General features: G+C 40.6%; 1 protein-coding gene across 1 annotated transcript in view; it reads left to right on the top strand.

Annotated features, from left to right (window-relative positions):
* Positions 1–22,869, top strand: part of GIPR (gastric inhibitory polypeptide receptor) — a 1,954,711-nt gene that overhangs the window by 992,332 nt on the left and 939,510 nt on the right. Inside the window, exon 6 of the mRNA XM_085627720.1 lies at positions 588–747. Coding sequence (XP_085483846.1) covers positions 588–747 — 160 coding nt within the window. The remainder of the gene's footprint in view (positions 1–587; positions 748–22,869) is intronic.

The following is a 22,869-nucleotide window of genomic DNA, read 5'->3' as shown; positions in this document are numbered from 1 at the left end:
TGTCCAGCAGCATGTTTTCTAGTGCAGGCATATTCTAGATCTAAGTGAATACGTTATTTAGTAGAACTCTTTGATATTTACATGCATCTATTAAAGGTAGAAGGCATAGTGATATGTGGGTTGATACTGTAATAAGGCTTGTCTATGGTATTAGCTAGGAATCTCCTAGGTAGATATCGACTTGCCAGCAGGCAAGCAAAATACAGCTTTCTGTTGGCTTACAGCTGTCTGATTTACAATTTGGCAGTATGTTTATGAATAAGTAATTGGCTTGCAGAAGGGAAGGTCACACATCTGGTTCCACTCTGTTGTGCTCCAATAGCAAATTTGCATCTGTAGATGCTCACACACAGGTTTCATTTATGGAATGTGTCTATAACATGTTTACATTAAGGATTTTTTTGAGTTCTAGCTGATGTTACCTTTAAAAAAATCTCAATTTTGGGACAATACAATAATTGCACTGGTTACTTACTCTTCTGTAAGAAGATATGATGTGTGTGCAGAAGATTGTGTCCAGCAATGGCCTTTACTAACTCTGTATTTCCAATTTTTTTATTTCCTCGATATTCTACCCCTCTGCTCAGGCGATGGTCGGTTGCCGCCTGGTTCAGATTCTTACACAGTACTGTGTTCAGTCCAACTACTATTGGCTCCTGGTGGAAGGCCTGTATCTCCATAATCTTCTTGTGATGATGGCCTTTTCAGAGGAGACCTATTTCCTGGGATACCTCTTAATCGGGTGGGGTGAGTAGTTAAAGAGTTCTGTAATACTGTCTTCTTTACCATTTCCTCATCGACCTTTGCTTTTGTTCCACTTTGTCACGTATTCCAGGCACCTTTATGTAATAATTGGTGTGCTTTATTCAGTCTTCCTTGAAAGTTCTCCTTAACACCATCTCCCATCAGTCGCTATGTAAGGTAAGCTTTGTCAACCGTTGTCCTCATCGCTGTGGCTTAGCTATGCCTTCCACGATTATCTTACCTTCAATCAGTGAAATCTCCTTACCTTTTCTTCATGTCGACTCAACTCCATCCTATCCCACCCTCTCAGCCTTAGGTCAGTTATATTTCCTATCATCCTCTTCTGCTAGAATCATCATCATCTCCCATCCTACACTTTTACTTACAAAAGCACCATCTCTTACTATCCTCAAGACCTCCATCAGTTCCACTTCTCACATCGATTTAACCTCATTCCTGCTTCATTTCTAATAACCCTATCCATCCATATAATCTCCATTTAAATTATTATTTCCAACTTTATCACAATAAAATGTGTTTCTTTAACCCTGGTATAAGTTCATTCTTCTCACAAGTGTGGAAAAACAATTATATGCCACCACTTTTCATGATACTTGTCACATTTTCAAAATCTTGCAAATTGCTCTTATCCTTATTTCTTTTAATTTACAGTGTGCAGCTTTCAGTGCAAAATACCCTTTTGTTTACAAACTTAATGCAATGTTTGATTTTGGTCCTTAGAAGAGCTTCTCCAGGCTAGAAAATCCACTTATCTACTGCAGACTGGTGAGTGCCCATTGCTTTCAGTGGTGCACCATCCTGTTACTGTTCAAACAACACCAAATAAAGTAATATATAATGATGTGGGATCACTAAAACCAGCCAGGGGAGCAGGTCTGTCTTTTATTTCCATTCACAACTTTTTGAGCTCCTTAAATCCATGTGTTAATGGCAGTTCCACTGGTGATGGTCTTTTACCTGTCTGGAAGGTGGCTTCAAAGGAGGGGTAACCCAATGTTAAAGAAATGATGTCCAGCAGTGGGTGGGATGTTAAATCCAGCCAAGTGTGAATTCGAGAAATACTTAGGGGAAGGCGGAGAGTCCGTGAAGTCCTGCTCCATACAGGTGTCTGCTGCTTATGCCTAGGATATGGAGGCAAGAGCTTTAAAGCTGAAGAAGTCCTTTCTTCTACTTAAACATATATTATGTTAAGGGAACCTGTTAAGTGCACAAATACCTCACGGATTCTAGGGGCTGAGTTAACATAGAAGGAACACGAAAAAGAGCTACATCAGTATAAGCACTAATTATGCTCATGCTGATTTCAAAAGGTCTTTATGCCTGTCTAAACTTCAAGTAGTTCGGAGCCATATGTATTCGGGGAGGAAATGAGATTCAGATCTGAGGAGAGGAGCTAACACAGAGAATCTGATGACACCCATCTTTTTGTTTTGTACATAGGAATTTATAGAAGATTGTGGAAAGAAGAGCAGACTCTTAGACTCTGGTTGTACTTCTTAAATATAGAGTTTATAAAAGAGGAATCTTCCTCAGCAAGAGCCTTGAACGTAAGACCGCCTATTTTAAAGATAATCCTTTGCTTTATTGGGAGCCAGTGGAGGTCTCTCAAAAGAGGAGTGGTGTGACAATGTCTAGGCTATATGTAAATAAGACAAGCTGCTTGTTCTGGTGTGACAATGTCTAGGCTATTTGTAAATAAGACAAGCTGCTTGTTCTGGATAATCTGGAGTCTAGAAAGTAAAGTTTTGAGTAGTCCAATATAGAGAGAGTTGGCATAGTCAACATAACCAAGGTCATGACTATATGGGTCAGGGCTTTAAATGTAAGAATCTAGCTAGGAAGAAAAATGAAATTACTCCTCCAAACTGAGTTTTTAAGGATAACTCATTGTCAATAATAAATCTTAAACATTTGACTGATTTCTTTGAGATGGTGCATACCCCATGTCGTTGGGCCAGAAGCATGCATTCCAGTAGTCCATTTTTACAAAAAAAAAAGATTTTATTCATCAAATGACACATATAGAGCAGGGCTCTGTAACCCAGAGACCTCTGCACAATCAGTACAAAGCATCATGACTCTGACTTTTCAATAAAGAAACAAGGATGCAGAACCAGTAGTCCATTTTACTGCTTATAATGACAATCTCTGTTTTATCTGCATTGAGTTTGCGATAATTATTACTCATCCAATCATGGATGAAATGCATTGTATTTTAAAAGTTATCCTTCAAGGCCAAAGACCCATCAAGTCTAAAAAGTTGCTGCACATCCCTGGCATAGTTATAAATAGGCTATCCTGTTTTAGGTTTAAACCTATAAAAATTTATAAAACTCCACTGAAAGGAAATAACCCTCACCAGTGTAAACCTACAAACACTAAAAAAAACACCTGCAGAATCACAAATTAAATATCATTCAAAGAAAGGAAAAGGAGAGTGAAAGAGTCACTTTTATTTCTTCCTGAGGGGGCAAATACAATGTAACTGTGTTATACAAGGTAGCAGCAAGAATGACTGGGTAGAACATTATTCTGCTTGAGTTTTGTTGTTTAGGGGTGTCATCAAAATATTATTTTTTATTATTTTTTCTTTTTCAATTTTGTGGTCTTTGGTCTAAAGATGCAGGGTTTAGAAACATGTTTTAGGTCTTATTTAATTATTTTATAAACTGTAGCGAATCAGGAAATATCACAATCATATTTTACATTTTGGCTATGTTTGATTCTTTCACTGATAAGTCAAATGCCTCGTTTCATAAGAATATTTTCCAATATACCATCACATTTACCCATGGACAGAGAATGAGTAAAACCCTTTGATACATTAGCACCCTTTTCTAGTGAGTCAGTATTAATAGTATGCCAAACACCCCAGGCTTTAAACATTCAATGCAAGGTGTAGTGACAGGTATATGTGAAGAGTCAGGGATAGTGATGAAAACATGACTCCAGACTATTGGAAAACATGGGACGCAGTGTAACTTGGAAGGCTGCTGCAAAACGTTCTTACAAAGTTCAACAATGATTTGAGTGATATTATTTGCATTTGCAGTGATTCAGCTACATGTTTGAAAATGTTGTGTGAATACATGTAAAAATTGATACCTGAGCTGAACTGCTTCCCTGTAAGAGATCCTTGCGACTTGCTAGATGGTATGCTGAAAGCATTTTTACAATCTTCAGACTTAATGCAGAATGCTATTGACTTTAAAGTTGATTCTGGTGCACTGTTTTGTTATGCACGGGAACTAAAATGCAAATATTTCTCATTTTGTGCTTTATGTGGTATCAAAGAAAGAGTCATCCCAACTGTGTCATTGAGCCAGTGGTTCTCAGTCCTAGAGGCTGTGAATGCTATAATATATCAACTTTCCATGTACTCGAGCACCGAACAGACTGATCTGGTTGCGGCTGCACTGCGGTGCGTAGCCGGGTGCTTTTACTGATAATTACGGATTTACTCATTTTGAAGCAAGGATACTAGACTCACCCGCAGTCTAAAGCACGTGGGATGGAATTATCACCACATGGAAATTTGCTACCAATGACATTGAAGCCTTGAGAAAGTCGCAGGATGATTTCCCAGTTTGTGCGACGAAACACGTGTTGGCTGATCGGAAAGAAAAGAATAAAAGAAAAGAGAAGATTTCTGAAACTATTTTTAAAATTTGTGTATACTTGCATTGATATTTAATATCACTCTACAGACGTGTGCTGAGCATTTTGTGAATTTGCATATCATCTACCACTGACAAGATTTTTGACTCAGTAGAATGCGCAGGTCGAAAACCAGCTTGATATAGATCTAAGATTTGTGAATGCTCTAGTTGATACCAAAGCCACTGTGCTACATGAGCTTTTAACAATTTTGCAAAAAAAAGCAAACAAGATCCTTAAGACAAAGAAAGGTTGAGTAGTGCCAATCTGGCACCATAAATTAATGAAAAAACTGTTTTAAGAACGTTGGTTGGGCAATGGACTTTTGAAGAACCCGGTTTGACCTTAGACAGTAGTTCAGAAATACATTTTCACTAATATAAGTAGAGGTGGCTAATTACTGGGATTCCTATCCTTCAAATTGATGAATTTCTTATTCTTTCAAGCGGGGATGTTGTCCTTTATGGGTTTCATCTAATCAACAAAAAAAGCATTAAGCGTGTCGCCGAAATTATGGGGAAGTGGAAACAGGAAGGGACAGTATGCCGGGATTGAATTATTCTGCCACAATTTTGATATGGAACTGGACTGCACCTATTAAAGGTGCATCCCATTAAGTTACAATGTGAGCCCCTCTGTTTACCTGACACCAGCCCCATTGTTCAGTATCTTAGGTCAACTCAATTTCCCAGATCAATTGTTAGCTCAAATCAGTTTCCCAACAGTCTCATTGCATATCCCATACTCCACTCCTATCATTCATTTTACCTTCTACCTGCTCTCTCTCCTTTCAGCTACTTCACTGTAGTTTTGTCATCTACTATCATCCTCTGTACTTCACATGAGCACCACCAACGCCCTCATTATCCTACATGCGTTCAAATTACTATCCATCTCTCCACCCATTCATCTCATACAATCTGAGTCATCTTCATCACCACACAACAGCAACATTTCATATCCTCACCTCTTCATCTTGTACTAGTTCTATTTTCATCACCACATTTCTATTGACACTTCTTACCTTAAAATATTTTTTTGTCCACAATCCTCTTAGCCTCATATCAGCTCTGTGCCCCAACCCACTGTTTCCTATATTAGCTTTTCTCAACAACCCCTTTGCCTCACATCACTTTAATTTCTCATCACACTCTTCACTGCTGATCAGCTACATTTTCTATAATCGTCTTTACCTTACATCGCTTAAATTGTTTATCTTTCTTTTCATTTAACATTAGCAACGCTGTGCACAACCCTCTAAAATGGATATCTTATTTGCCCACTAATCATGCTGTTCCTCTTATGCCAGCTTCAACTCCCACCTTAGATCAACTCTTTATTTACTCATGTTCTATGTATCTTTAACCACCAATATCTGAACTCATCCATTTTATGCAAAACATTGTTATCCCTGTGCACTCAAACTATAATCTTAAAGTTCAAAAAATCGTGTTGGCGCAACCTGTGTCGCACGGAGTCCGCCCGTGTCTTTAAATATGAAGGATATTGTGGGGAGTGTCAACTTCCCACTGAACAAGTGCGCACTGTATTCAATGAAACACCGAGGTTTCTTCACGTATTTCAATTTATTGATTTTGAAAGCATATTCTCCATTCATTGAATTTCATCATTTCATGAATCAACCAAATGTTGCATACATAATCATCTTCTTCTGAAGCAATTCATTCCTTGTTTTCAAAGTTAAACATCCACCCAATGCATTTCGGGTCAATCAAATCTGACCCTTCTTCAGGGGTCTAAAAAAGAAACAGGACCATTGAGTTCACTGCACAACTTAATCATTGATACATATAGTGTACTTAATAAACATATATCTATAAGAAAACATCTGTGGGAAAGCACAAATCTGGACATACAAAACTAACAAAACAATGATGCAACTTACACATTCGAATGATACATTACACATGCTAGTCAATGTAATATGGTGTCAACATTAAACTGGCTGTAAACTGTCTGAAAAATTTACGCGCTGTAACATGTGCAGGAACGAACATGCTAATACATGACATTCATTAAGCGATCACAGGATTCTAACTGAAACGTCTACATATTAAAAATGTCAAACGTAACTAACACTCTGTGGCCTAAATATCTTGTGGCAGGGATCCACTAATAACGCATATAATTATATCCTACTGCGAGCGTCTAAAGAAACATTTATACAGAGCAACTTACTCCGGACCAACGGGTCTCTGCTACCATTAATCCACCCTCTGTCTGAATAATTCAATTTACGCGCCAATTCAATGATGATTTAAAGGCCGAACGTTAGTTGTCACGTGGTAGACACATTGGACCAATCATAATGCGTTGTGATGAACACCACATGATAAGAGTAAATATGGCTTCACATTTATAAATTAAGTACGATGACGTATTAGCGGGAGGAAACCAATCATACTACATCGCTCTAAAACGTCAGTCCCACGTGATCGGGGAGGAGGCGGCTACACAACAATGAACGCGTTAATGTGAACACTACCTGACTAATAAAGTTCAAAATTGATGTTTGATGAAATAAAGTTAGGCGTGTCACTGAACCCATCTGCAATTACCTGATATAATGCGCAGAGCACCAAATGTTTTATATGCAAACTTAAAAAACGCACATGGAACCTTATACGCAAAAGCAAAAATAATCAAATAAAATGAGAACAAAATGATATCAATCAGAATACATCAATAAAAATTACTGGTAATGAAAGGCCCAGAGGATTCCTTCAGCAAATGCTGTGTCAATAGAAAATATTATAGAAAGCATGAGTACTCAATACGATCATTTAACCCAATAGGATGGGAACAGTTCAATTTTCTGATCCAAAAGTTTTCAGCTCTTAACCTTTGTTTCATAGGATCCTGGTCTCGGCGTTGTGCAATTGTCTCTAATACCCTGAAGCGTAATTGAGCTATTTGATGTTGAGCTTCAATCCAGTGACAAGCTACGGTTGATTTAGGATTCTTCAGTCTAATATTGCTTTTATGTTCCGTGATGCAGATTTTCACTTTCCGCTCAGTTTGACCCACATATATTTTGCCACATGGGCATTTGATAGCATTAATACAATTGGCCGTATCACAAGTGCTAGTGTGGTTTAAATCTATTTGATGACCTTTTGTAGGGTGAGTAAATTTATTTCCAAGAATAACATTACTGCAATGTGTGCAGTTTTGGCATTGAAGCATTCCACGCCATTTCATGATTGTTTTCTTCGGTGTATTCAATATTTCCTTCAAGTTTTTGGAGCGTTGAAATGCGAATGTTATCTTATCATCATACAAATCTTTCAAATCTGGTTCCATTTGTATTATTCTCCAATGTCTATTTATTGCTCTTTTGATCTTGGATGACTCTATGAAATATTTCAGAACACATACAGTTTTTTTCTCTTGGATTTGTGTTCGTTCTTGTAGTAAATTATCTCGTGATTGCGTTGCCACTTTTCCCAAGGATGTTTCTAAAACGCTTTCTGGATAACCTCTTTGTCGATATTTAACAGTTTGCTCTTGTAGAGTTACTTGCAAATCTTCATTATTGGATGTGATGCGTTTCATTCTGATGTACTGTGAAGTAGGTAAGTGTTTTTTGAGGGGCTCTGGGTGAAAACTCTGAAATAATAAACTGGAATTTTTATCTGTCTTTTTGATGTGGACTTGAGTGCTGATTTGGTTCTGCTCTAACTTTACTTTTACATCTAGGAATGCAATTGATTTCTCATCAATAGAATGCGTGAATTTTATTCGATCATTATAAGTGTTTAAGATGGAGATGTTGTTTTCCAGTTCTTGAGGAGTCCCTTTCCAAATTAGGAATAGGTCATCAATATACCTTTTATACATTACTATTCCTTCAGTCCAAATGGGATTCTCAAGGATGTGGTCAGTCTCGAATTGGCATACGAGGGAGCCCCCCCGAAACCCATAGATGTTCCGCTGGATTGATTATAAAATGTTCCTTGCCATTTGAAATAGCCGCAGTGTAATGCAAATTGCATTAGCTCCATGATGAAAAGTTTTTGAGTTTCTTCCAAATTACTTCTTAACAGGCTCCATTCGAGTGCTTCTAGCCCCTCACTGTGGGGTATGGATGTATACAATGCCGTAACGTCTATTGTACACAGTAAATAAGTCTCGTCCTTTTCAAGTTCCATCGTCTTGAATAAGTTCAAGAATGATGTGGTATCCTTTATGTAAGTAGCACTTTTTTGAACGATAGGTTGCAAAAATGTATCAACAAATTTCCCAATCGGTTCAGAGATAGACCCACAGGCCGAGACTATAGGTCTAAATGGAGGGTTGGTTGCATCTTTGTGTATTTTCGGCAGCATATATAGTTGCGGCCTTCTGGGATATTTGGTGTCAAAAAATTGTTTAGTTCTTTCACTGATCCACTGCATTTCAAACGCATGCTCGACGATCTTCTGCAAAAATTTTTGGTATTCCTAGGTTGGATCAGATTCCAATGAAAGGTAGATATCTTGATTAGCAACGTGATTATTAACGCTCATTATATAGAATTCTGTATCCATGACTATTAAAGCACCTCCTTTATCCGCCTTCTGAAAAGATAGCCGTTTGGCTAAGCTTACGTTTTTCAATGTATTCCATTCATTAGAAGACAAATTGGTTTTCTTTGGTTTAGTAAACGCAATCTGTTGAACGTCTGCCAACACCGACCTTTCGAAAGCTTCAATCGTCTTATGTGTAAATGGCGCGCAAAAGGTACTTTTAGGTCTGAAGTCTTTATCCCATGTTTCTGCTTGTTGCTGTTCTTGTGTGTCCTTGAAGAAGAATTTTAATTTCAGGGACCTGAAAAATTTAAATAGAGCTATATCAGTCTCCGCCAAATTAGAATGATAAGTGGGGACAAATGTAATGCCTTTGTTCAACAGCTTGGTTTCTGCTTTAGTGAGTGCTTTAGATGAAATATTTATTATTAATTCACTTTCGACACCTGGCTCCTGGTCCTTTCTGCAATGTTTTGATCGGTTTCTTTGACCCCTTCTTGTAATTTTTCTGCTATTGGTGGAGCATTTGCTGCTGGACTGATGTCTAAAAAAGCCGATTGTTGAGTAGTACTACTTGTGGATGGTTTAGCAATTGGTATAGTAGTTTTACTTATTGGACCTCTTGATGCAGAAATATCAGAATCAGATACAATGCTTTCTTGGGATGAAGATGTTGCTGTCTTTTGCGTCTGTCGTTGTGATTGCCATTTCTTTTGGTTGTAGATTTCCGCCCAAGAATACACTTCTTCAAGCTAATAATCTAATGTGTCTCTTCGATACTTTCGTACTTTTCGCTCATTGACTTCTTTAGCATACTTTTCAAGTTTAGAGTTAATGTCTTCCAAGGTTTTTTTCAAATCTGGACTTTTATTGATTTCTGTTTGTAAAGTTTTAATCTCCTCTTCCAACTCAATTAATACTCTGGATAGTTCCTCAAGAATCAGCAAAATTAGATCTAACGAGCATATGTTTAAAATCTGGTACCATCTTTCAACACATTTTTTACTATTTTTACAAAGCATTGGCTTTAGGGCTATTCTGAGGCCCCTTGGTATTCTCTTGTTTTTATGGTAATGAATTAACGTGGTGGCATGCCTCCTCTGATTGATTTCCTTCTTGCTCATGTATTCAAATTGTCTTAACAACTGTGCTGTGGTAGTTTTTTGTGGAGTGAAGTTTCTGGTCTCCTGAATCAAATCATATATTTCTAAAGCGGTTTCCGGTGTAAAGCCTAAGGTTTCAGCCTTATTAGTGGTGAGTAAAGCAATATCGTCCAATTGCATGGTTACGATGTGGTGCAGTCAGGGATGAAGAGGACTGGGGTTCAAAAATGCATAACAATGTTATCCCTGTGCACTCAAACTATAATCTTAAAGTTCAAAAAATCGTGTTGGCGCAACCTGTGTCGCACGGAGTCCGCCCGTGTCTTGTGCAGTGAACTCAATGGTCCTGTTTCTTTTTTAGACCCCTGAAGAAGGGTCAGATTTGATTGACCCGAAATGCATTGGGTGGATGTTTAACTTTGAAAACAAGGAATGAATTGCTTCAAAAGAAGATGATTATATATGCAACATTTGGTTGATTCATGAAATGATGAAATTCAATGAATGGAGAATATGCTTTCAAAATCAATAAATTGAAATACGTGAAGAAACCTCGGTGTTTCATTGAATACAGTGCGCACTTGTTCAGTGGGAAGTTGACACTCCCCACAATATCCTTCTCATCCATTTTATCCCATGCTTCCGGTATCTGTCATATTCCTCTTCACATCACAAGTTCTTCCCCTTTCATCCTTTCCTTAGATCAGCTCCATTGTATTTCAAGAGATCTTTATTGATTTTCAAAAGCAGTGTATAGCTCCACCATTGTTTCACCCGAAATCATTCATAAGATACATTCTTTAACTCTCTAACTGGCACATGCATCAAGCTAGGATTTTGCGAGTCCTTAATTGCGAATATTAAGGATTCGCAATTAAAGGATTCGCAAAATTCTATGCATGTAGGAATCGCTATAATAATAGCGATTCCTACACATTCCTTATTTGCGACTCGCAAATTGCGAGTCGCAAATAAGGAATAGCTTCCTATTCATTCCTACAGGCCCCTAGGAATGAATGGGAAATTGCAGGAGCAATTTGCGAGTACCAATAGGTACTCTCAAATTACGCATGCAATTTCAGGGTGCAAGGGTGTCAAAAGGACACCCTGTTGCACCCCTGAAATTGACCTGTGCACATATGTTGCGGACACACATGCCCTAAGGGCATGTGTGTGCGCAACATGAAACTTTGAAAAATGCACAAAAGTGCATTTTTCAAAGGTTTTGCAAATTACCATGAAGTTCAACTTCATGGTAATTTGCGCCCACTATTAGCGAAATCGCAAATTTTATTACTTTAATGCATGGCATTTAAGGAATCTCAATTTGTGATTCCTTAAATGCAATCGCAATTTAAGTAATTGCTATTTAGAGATTACTTAAATTGCGATTTTTGCATTTGGGATGATGCATCCCAAATGCAAAAATACCGGTCGCAAAGGGGCAGATTCTGAGAAACTGCCTGTTTGCGACCGGTTTTTCTTTTGATGCTTGTGCCTGTAAGCATCTTTAAATGAAAGTGGAGAGACGGGCAGTACTGCCTTTACACTGAGAAAAGTTTGCACAATGCCTGCATCACGTCTCCCGATATGTCAGGTTGTTTGACTGCCCATTTTTCTTTTCTCTGCATTTATGATTCCCTTTTTGCTTATATTTGACTGATTTTGGCTAGATGTTTATCTAACCTCAAAACCTTTCAACAGTGTTTGGTGTTGAATTGAATTTGAAATCATGTTCATATGTCAGGAAATAACATTTTTGGCAGATTTTTTCCCAGAGAAGACATCATGGTGTGCTCTTCCTGTGGAAAGAAAAAGTTAGAAGTCTCTACATGTTTTAGGTATCATGAATTCATTTGGCAGATTCTATTCAGGAGTGTCAAATATTGTACAACATGCAGAGGGGGAAACTGAAGTGTTCATCTCAGAGATAAGTATAAACCTAAAACCTTTTTGCAGTCTACTAATTTTGGTTCTCTACCTATAAAATCTAAGGGAGACCTCCAGAGACTACTTCTGAAGCTGTTCAGGAAAGATGGAGAGCATTATGAAGGAACAACACTGACACCAGGCCCTCTATTCCTGATTTACATTGGGAGGTATGGTGTTGATTTCCTTAGTTTTGAAAGAGCGGAGAACATCTGAGTATTTGCCATCTAGATTTTTTGGAACCTCTTGATGTCAAGGAATTCAACATTGAAGAGAAAGGTTAAAGCATACACTGCCTATATTTTCCATGGCAAGAGTTTTTACGTTGATGATTTTGATGCTGACTCAGTGGCAGGTTTATTTCAACATTTCACTTAGAAACCAAAGTGAGTTTAGGAGTCTACTTTGGAGCTTCTGTGGTTTGTGGTGTAATATTCCTCTTTTTTATGAGTTACTCCTACACATTCCCTGCTATATATATTATCTACTGGCGGTCGCCAGTAGATAGTTATAGTTAGGACCGTGTTTCCATAGGAAATCCGCAACATTCTATTTGGAATAACTTTGGCGCCGGTTGACGAATCCTCGCAAAATTTTCAAAATAGGTGGGGCGCTCTGCTCCGCTCCTACCCTGAAAGTCTCGGGGTGATTCGTCAAGCGGGGGCCGAGAAAAAAGGGGGGTCCCAAAACACGTTTTCCCTATTAATTTTTCCATAGGACCTTTAGTCGAAGGTACAGCCCGAACGGCTGAACAGAATTACTTGAAATTTGGCAGAGAGGTAGTCCTCAGGTCAGGGAAGTGCCTTTTGCAGGTCTGGTGTCAATCTGTTCAGTAGTTCCTGAGAAAATCAAAAGTAAAATCATATATATATGTGGGCGGAGCCTAACCACAAATCTCATCCTGAGATCTGATTGGCTGTCAGCACTTCATCCAAGAAGTGTTGGCAGCCATCTTGGGACCAATATACATGATAGCACCTCATTAAAAAGCATTGCAGTTAATAGAAGGTTTTAAGACTTTAGTTACATTATAAATCATTTGTTGATGGTACCATACTCATTTTAGGAATTGTGGTATGTTCTAAGGTGATTTCACCATGTGAAAAAGCCTTCTGCTGGGATATCATGATTGAGAGAAAAATATTTTCTCATGCTTTTCCCACAGAGGTTTGGAAGGTGATCTATAAGCTAAACTGAGAGCTTATTTTCTGTAAATTCACATTATCTTTCTCAGTCATGTGAGAATGAAGTCTGACATTCTCAGTAAAACATGTACATCCAACAAGGGCAGAGACTGTCAGTTGATTCCTTTGTGTTCAACTGCAGCTTCCCAGAGTATTCCAAAGAACAACTAGAGCGCTAACAGTCCTACTTATGATAAACGTATGGCACACCTGAAGCCATCTTGCTTGGATTAAAGTGGTAACTCTTAAAACATTTAATTTTAAAAGGAACAAAATGAGGGGGTTCATTTTTCTATAAAAAGTATGATTAGTGCTGCAGAAAGAAAAATTAGGGCACATTTTGAGTGACTTCTCAAATCCTCTTCTATTTCATTAAAAAATTCTGACATGCAGACTGAAACATGCACTTTCAATACCAGCAGCAGTTTTCCCTGTTGAGCAGTAGCTTTACTACAGTGATCTAATGAGCAAAAAGAGTGCTAACATTCTGAATTTATGGCAAAGGTGTGACACATCTGAATGCCTTCTTGAGGGAATCAAAGTAAAAAACTGAAAGTATTTCCTACTGAGGAGACTACGGTAAATGAGGAAATTAGGAAACTTCATAACAAATAAGTCTCCCAAGATGGCCACCAGAGACAAAAGAGCCCAAATATAGCCCAAATATCACCCAGATGTAGCCCAAATATAGCCCAATGATAGAAGTGTGCAAAACACTTATTATTTTGTGTTTTTGCAGTGTTATATAGTGCAGACTTGTCAGGTATTGGAGTGCTTTACATGAGCATGTGTTACATCACACAAGAACAAATTCATTTTGGTTGTAGACATGGGGAGACTAAGTGATTTGACCAGAATCACAGAATGTCGAGCTGAAGCAGAAACTCCAACCTGGTTCCCCAGTTGCAAGGTCTGCTGTTCTGGAAGTAACACCACATCCTCTCCCCTAAGTGCAACATTTAATCAAGTGGTCAACTGGATAAAAAAACATAAAGATAACAAATAATTTAAAAGTGCTTTGTCGCTATTTGAAAACTCAGATAATATGTCCTTATTTTAGTCTTTTAGAGCACTAACCATAATTTTGATGCCAATAAGACCCTCTCATATATGTAATTTCTAAAGGAAATGCTCTAGGTATTACAGTTTTGATTACATCAAGATGACGTCAGGCGTTCCACACTTTTGTAATAAATATAGAATGTTAGAAATCTAGTTGTTCATTAGGATACTGTTGAGAGGCAGAGGCCAGGGGCACGGACTCTGAAAATTGAAGGCAGGTAGGAGGGTGCAAAGGCAACAATTTAACCACACTGAGCAGGCAGGAAGGGCCGTGGCAGCACAACAGACTATGGAGGGCAGTGGAAAGGGGGGCAGGGGCAACAAACCAACAATACAAGACTTGCAAGAGAGGCTCTGGCAATGTAATAGACCATTGTGGGCAGAAGGAAGAGGCAACGGTAGTACAACCATACATGCCAACAGACCCGATTCAGCCAGGAAACGTCCAATGTTTTTAAGCTCAAATGGGCTTTATTTGATCTGCCTCCTGTCTACAATCTCCTCTTTTTCAATGTGACTCAAAGGGGAAAATCAATACCCCAGTTGTTTTTCAAAATCTCCCTCTTACCAAGTTCAAAATATTCGCAAGTATGGTACATTGGATCATGGAAGGAAATGGGGTAGGGACATGGACTTGGATAACAGAGGACAGGAGGGACATGGAGAGGTGCACCAAACTGACCCTGCAGGGCAGGCATCAGGGTTTGCAGCAGCACAATACACCACACAGGGCATGCGGGACGGGAGTGCAGCACAACAATCCATAGAAAGCAAGAGGGAGTGGACAGGACCATGCACATGGACAACAGAGAACAGAGGGGCAAGAGGCAATGGTAGCTAGCTGACCATAATGGACAGACAGGAGAGAAAGCTGCAGCATAACAGACCTTAAAGGGCAGGAGGGACGGATCAGGGGCATTACAATGGAACAGACAAGCCAGGAGGGAGGGAGTAGGGGTCTGCACATGTAAACAAAGGGCTGGGGGCAAGGGGGCAGGGCAGGAGCAGCAAGATAGCCATGGAGGTCAGGCAGGATGGGCACTAGAAGCAAGACACACCATGAAGAGCAACAGTGAGACTGTGATGGCATACACACAGACCATGGAGGGAAGGTGGGAGGGGGTCAGGGGCAGCTAACTGACCACACAGGGAAGGTGGGAGGGGCCATGGCAGCACAGAAGACCATGCATGGCAAGTGGGAGGGTTAGTGGCAGCACAATGGCTATGATGGGCAAGAAGGAGGGTGCAGTGGCATGCACAAAGGACGATGGAGGATAGAAGGGAGGGTCAGGACCTGTGCACGGACAAGAAAGTTCAGGGGAAGGGGCCTCACAACAGACCGCACGGGGCAGGCAGGAGGAGCAGTTGCAGCACAACAGACCAGGGAGGGCAGAAGGGTGTGGCAGTACAATGGACCATGTAGGACAGGAGGAAGAGGATAGGGGCATGGCATGTGGATAGGCAGGGTGGAGGTGGCAGGGACAGGTTACAGTCATCTGACAATGCTAGGCAGGTGGGAGGGGAGTGGTAGCTCAACAGAACACTCAGAGTAGATAGGAGTGGCAGGTCCATGGAACATGGTGGGCAAAAAGGATGGAGCAGGGGCATGCACAAAGACATCGGAGGGCAGGGGGAAGGAGAATAGGGGCAGCAAGCTAAGCACAGAGTTTAAGCAGGAGGTCAATGATGGGGCATAGAATTGGGCAATGGAGGGCAGGAGGAGTGGACTGGTACATCATACTAAATTGAGGGCAGTGGCAGCACATCAGACCATGCATGGCAGGAGGGAGGAGGCTAGTCTATGGGTTCACACAACAGAGGATAGGGAGGAGGGGGATGGGGCAGCAAGCTAACTGTTCAGAGAAGGCGGGTATTAGGAACTTTATTGTTTTTAAAACGTGTGTCTGTGCGAACTACTTAAAATATGAACAAGTATGCAGCATAATCTCACTTTTATTCAGGAAGAAGAGGACGTTTGTGACTGTGACTCCGGGCTCACTTGGCAGAAACACCACCTGACCCTCCACCCCCTATCGCAAAATGTAATGCCCGTGAAAAGGGTAGGTGAACACAGTGTTATATAGAACATAGTCCTGAGAGCACGATTGAAAATGAAAACTAGATATAGTGTATGGTATAAACTATGCACCAAAAAGTGTGATATAAGATGAACCGGGCGTGAAATATAATATGCAATACATTGTGCGCAATGACAGATTCATTGGAGAGCGCGAGATAGCACAGGCACTAGTGCGTGCTATGCGATATGCGCCTTGGAGTGTAATATGCACAGGGCAGTGTTGTGTAACCTAACTAGTCTCTAAAGTTGTAATATAAAATATGTGCTGGGGAGTGTAACGTTGCATATGCACTGTGACAAAGATATGGATCCCAGATTGTAATATGTATGGCATAGCACTGTGCGTTATAACATAGGTATCGAGGAAGGCACGTTAGATGGGGCAATATAACCCGTGTGAAGACAAGTGTGGCATGACATATTCACGGGGTGGTGTTACAGTGCACATGGGCTAGAGAGTGTCATAGCATATGCACTAGCTAGTGGAATACAACACAGAGGTGTGTGGCACTCAGCAGGCAATGGTGGGTGTAACACAGCATTGGGCTCTGCCAGGAGCGCGCTGTGACTCTCAAGTGATGTTCGTCCCCTTTCCAGAGAGTAAAATAAAAAGTATTACACATCCGGCAGTGGATGTGTGTTTTATTAACCGTGAGGGGGGTTTCTTGCATAGTTTTGGTCGAACTTTTGTCGAATCCCCTTTGAATGGCTTGGTGTGCAGGTGTATTAAATGTGCCCGTCAATAGCTACCCATGTTTGTATAAATAAACGACAAGGGTGTCTACCTGGATTAGGCACGGTAGGGCATCAGACATGTCAGAGCTTCACTAGTGGTGTAAATACATTCCACGTGGATTCATTGTATGCATAGTCGCCTTTTAATGAATATCACGCAAATCATCATGGTGATAGGTACGTACGGTTTGTCCAGCATGTCCTAGGTGTGTCTATAAATATATATTTTTTAAAAATAATAAAAAACAGTGGCCGGCCCTGGGGATTGGGGTCAAAAAATATAATTAGGAGACAGGCCCTGGGGGATGGGGTCATCAGGGCCAATAAATTAGAATAAGAAGGGGAACCACACAGCCCCCCTTCTTAAAAAATTAAAATAAATAAAAGACTGGCATCGTGCCGGAGGCCACGCCCCCTCCTTGCAGCACTCTGCAAACGCGCCCCCTGGCGAGTTGTAAGTTGGGGAATTAATTCTTCTTCAATACTGAGGGTCCCTGAGGGCCAACTAGCCCAACAGGCATCTCCAGTATGCGCCAGGGAGCTGCGCTGCAGACAGGTGTGTAGTGAATCAGCCACTTTTGTGGTCTGACAGCCTATGATGACCCTCAACCACCACCATTCTGTACTGACTTAAGTGTGTTCTGCCTTTTAGTGGAATAGTCTTTCCAAGAATAGAAGGTATGGTATGTTGAGGTGCAGTCTTGTGGGTGGTGGTGCACACATGTGCTCAATGTTGTATACTGAGGGATTTAGCATGTAATGTTATTTGGGTTAGGTGAATTATGACTTTGACCTATTGGCTTTGACGTAGTCTAATGTCATTCTACCTTCTGACTTTACCTTGCTTCAAACTTTTCTGTGTGCACAGTGGTGCTTGTAAGTTGTGTGGATGAGAATTATAGGTGCGGACTATTGCCTTTGACAGGGCCTCATGTCTGACTCTGCCTTGCTGCTGCGTGCACAGCCGTGCCTGCAAGTTGTTTGGGTTATTCACATTCAAGGTCTTGGTGTTTTCCTGAGCGATTGTTTTTGTTTAGTGTACTGTGGAAGGCCTTGTGAGAGCTTCGTCAAGACAGAGGCTGGAAGAAGTGCGAATGGAGGAAGAGACTTGAGAGCTCCTTACTGCCATGGAGATGCTTGCTTGGAACTTGGCCAGTTCTGGTAAAATTCCTCTGGCGGTGGGAGGAGGTCTGTCACGAATCTTCTAGTGTGTTTATAGCTGAGGGTTGCAGGCTGAGAAACTGGGAGTTTGGATTCCGAGCGAGGGCAGACGTGTCTATCTCGGATTGAACCCTGGCTTGCTGAGCTCTGATCCCCGGCTGTAATTCCCCCAGTCAGAAGTGGGCAGTGTATGCACCAGGTGATGTATTGAGTTGTGTGGTTCTTTGATCATTGGAGGTGTTTTCTTTGTGGTGTGGGAGGTGCACATCCAGAGTACTCCTCTGCTCTCTATATATGTATATCTTTCTGATCTCTTGCAGAACGTCCAGTGTACCTTATCTTATATCAGTTATTGCTTGTTTATTAATCAGTATTATAGTTTGCTCAGTTATTGATTCGTGCTTTTAGATTATAAGTTTGCTACATATATTTGAATATGTTCAATCATATTATTGATATGTTAGAGTCTGCTATGTTAGGTGCATTTGGCTTACTGTGTGATGCTATTTCCTAATAAATACATCCCAGATATACCAATTCGTCTTTTCCTTGTAGCAGGAGGTGTGGACTCTTCTTGGCCAAGTATTCTGTTGTAGAAGGATGGGTGAATTCCCTTCTAGCAGGTAATTGTGTTATAGGAAGATGGCGCTACTCTTCACAAGTGATGCGCAAATTATTGTTTTCTTGCCTTGCCTTTGGGGGAGTGTTGGAAGTTTGCCCACCTTAGGAAGTGTAAATGAGTAGTATATTTGCCTCCCAGGTGGGAGTGCAGGGATTGGGTGTGGCTTATTGGTGAGAAGCCACATTCAAAACACAGGTGTTCTGAGGCCAAGCCCCTTTTTACACCTCTCTGCAACGCAGCTCTGTGGCGCTTACTGGAGGTACCTAGTGGTCTAGTTTGACCCTAGGGACCCTTAGGATTCAAGGGGACTTAATCTCTCAACTTAGAACGGCCACTGGCTGCGTTTACACAGTGGTGAAGGGAGGGGACGGGGCCTGAGGTGACGTGTGCAAACACGCACTATGGCACGTTTTAAATTGGGGATATAATTTCCCTTCAATACTGAGGGCCCCTGGGGGCTAACTAGCCCACCAAGTGCTTCCAGTAAGCGCCACTGAGCTGCATTGCAGAGAGGTGGTCCAGGCCGTGCCACTTTTTACACCACTCTGCAACGCAGCTCTGTGGCACTTACTGGAGGTACCTAGTGGGCTAGTTGGACCCTAGGGACCCTCAGGATTCAAATGAACTTAATCTCCCAACTAAAAACGGACACAGGGCGTGTTTAAACAGTGGTGAAGGGAGGGGACGGGGCCTGAGTTAACGTGTGCAAAAACGCCCCATGGCCTGTTTTAAGAGGTAGTTTTAATCCCCCTGCCCTATTATATACTAGGGGCTTACAGAGGAGGTCATGCTAATCACAGGGGGACCCCAACGCATAATGTTCCCTAGTGTATGTGGGTGTTTTCACTGTATTCTAAGTGTCTTTTAACATAGCACTGGCTCTAGAACTGGTTAGTCAGACTCAGTTACCACCAGTATCCGTCTGAAAAAGTTGAGGGTACAGGATGATTTTGCAACAAGGCTTCTTTCTGCTCTTCTTTTTGTTCTTTCTGCACATTATCCTTCTTCCTGCACTTTTCTTCGGTTTTTGAGGACTTCTGTTGCTTCTTTCTGCACTTCTTTTTTTTCTTTCTGTGCATTTTTTCTTCTTTCTTCACATGTCCTATCTCTGTAGGCATAGTTAGAAATTAGCATTTAAAAAACCTTTGAAAATCACAGAAAAAACCATAGGTTTCAGGCACGTTATAGTTAGGAATTAGCATTTAAAAAACCTCAGAAATTCACTGAAAAAACCATAGGTTTCAGGGGTGTTATAGTTAGCTGGACTTTTCACTTGTACAAAACCATTGAAATTCCCCCGTTATAGTTAGTTCAGCTAACTATAACTCGTGCGCCCGCAATGCACTGCTGATGACGTCACATATTACATCACTCATGACATGGTCAGTGACATCACTCATGACATCACTGATGACATCTCAAATGACATCACTGATGACATCACTGATGACATCATCGTTGTGATAGAGTGGCAGACCTCCTCTCACCCTAATATAACCTTTGATACACACATTCAAAAATAGAGACTAAAATTTTCAAAACAATGGACATACCAATACCAGTTACAACAACCTCTTCAGTAATTCTAAGATCCACATACACATCCACTCATTCACCAACAGTCCTATACAGTCACTCATACATGTACTCACTCATCATATGTACTCATACACCTATACATCCTGTTACACAATGCCACTCATCCATAGAGTTACTCACACACATAGTCACTCATGCTAATAAAGAATCAAACATACATTTACTTGCATATACAGTTATACACACACCACCACACTTACTTCTTCGGAAACTTACACATACTTAGTCTTTTAAACAATCACTTATAGAAACACATACTTATTCATACAGGAACTCTTTCAATCTCTCACTCTCACATATACTCACTTATATACACCAATAGTCACATATACTAGTTTAAAACATATGTAGTTACTCATAAAGACACTAATGAGACAGTCATTCACTCACTAACACACCCATACACACACTCATCCACCCATACAGTCCTGCACACATGCTGTCTTCAACACATACAAACAGTGAGTCACTCATTCATGCACCTATGCACTACGTAATACCCCCACCGAACCATGCAGACACTCAGACTGATACTCAAAAAACCAACTAATAACCTATATAGACACCCATGTAGCTACTCACCAACCCATGCAGCCACTTATACACAAAGTGAGAGACTGATACAGATATTTAAATATTTAAACATTACTCACTAAGCCATGTATTCACTATGATACACTTAATCAGTCAGTTACACAATCAATTTTTCAAAAACAAATCATCCATTTAGACACTTATATACCCATTTATTCTTCCATCGACCTTGAGATATACATATATAAAACATATTTAATTTTCAGAAAAACACACATTCACTGGATGATGTCATCAGTGATGTCATGAGTGATGTCATTTGAGATGTCATCAGTGATGTCATGAGTGATGTCACTGACCATGTCATGAGTGATGTATTATGTGACGTCATCAGCAGTGCATTGCGGGCGCGCGAGTTATAGTTAGCTGAACTAACTATAACAGGGGAATTTCAATGGTTTTGTACAAGTGAAAAGTCCAGCTAACTATAACACCCCTGAAACCTATGGTTTTTTCAGTGAATATATATATATGTATATATATATATTGGATGAAGTCAAATTCTCCTAAGATTAACATTGATAGATATTAGGTGCTAATAGCTGTGGAAAACTGCACTACTTGGTGTAGTGGCTGGTGGTACAAAGATTTAGGGGAGCCAACTCTTCCAAATTAATTCAAAACTTTATTTTCAGCTTTGAGCCCACAATTTCAGTTTCTTCTCAAATTATGAAAATCACTACAACTTGCATTTTTCACTTTAGGATCCTTTCAAAAATTGCTACATTTCTTCCCTTTAGGGGTTGTAAATTTGTGGTTTAGGTCTGGAGTTTATCCAACCTCAGCTACTTCAATGCTTTCTGGAGGAAAGTGGCTCTCTGTATAGTACACTAAAATGAAGTACACTGTTTAGAAAGTCCAGGGAGTCCAAGACTGGTATACAGGGGCAAAAGTAAATAATACTAACACTCTATTTGTGGTAGTGTGGGTGAGTAGTTAGGCTTATCAGAGGGTAGTGCTAAGCATTTGCTGTACTCACTAAGGCAATAAATAAACTCAAGAATAAATCTAAGACCAATTTATAAAAATAACACAGATTTTTGTATACTTTTACTGACCAAGTACTTTTCGAGGTAGCAATTTTCAAAGTTTGTAAAATGAATTACTTTTGTGCACAATTACGCACCTTTGAAATCAATGGGGAAAAATTGAAAACTGCATAAAAAATCACACAGTTGAATCTCAAGGTTCACCTTCGGGATTTAAAAAAATAGCCAAGCCAGGACCAATATTCCACCAGCGGATTCTCTGGAGCATCCAGGATCCAACCGGGAGCAGGGTGCTGAGGTCATTGGTAGCTGGTGTGCTACGAAGAAGGGGGCCACTTGAAAACACACTGCACAAAGGGACTTAAAAGTAAGTCCAAGGGGCCCCACCTGAGAGAGCCGGTCGCAAGGACCTCAGGATCACGGGAGCACAGCTGGATCATCATTACCAAGGCCTTTCAGATAGGTCAGTCGGGCAGTGTGTCAAGATGTCCTCAAGGTCAGCAGCAGGTGGGATGCAGGAGCGATTCTAGGACAACTGGGCCACTCAGGAAGTGGGAATCAGGGGTCTCAATGTTACAAAATGTGTGCTTGCTTCTTGGGTAGTTGGAGTCCAGACTGGACTCTTCATCTTGCTGTCTGCAATAGGGGGTCCGTAACCCCGGATATTGGTGCGGCATGGTTCCGGTAGATCCTGGTGTTTCCAAACTTGGTGGGGAGACAGATGCAAACCATATGGTGGTGTACCAGTTTGGTATTGGGTGCTCCATCAGAATTACCGGAGAGCAGCAAGTCGACAAACCGTACTTTGCGGGTTCAGTGCTTGCGGTCTATAAAGGAGTAGTGCCTCTACTCCAAGGGAG

Source organism: Triturus cristatus, chromosome 9 (assembly GCF_964204655.1).
Source record: "Triturus cristatus chromosome 9, aTriCri1.1, whole genome shotgun sequence".
NCBI lineage: Eukaryota > Metazoa > Chordata > Amphibia > Caudata > Salamandridae > Triturus > Triturus cristatus.
The sequence above is the reverse complement of the archived record's forward strand: the minus strand, read 5'-3'. Positions and strand labels throughout refer to the sequence as shown.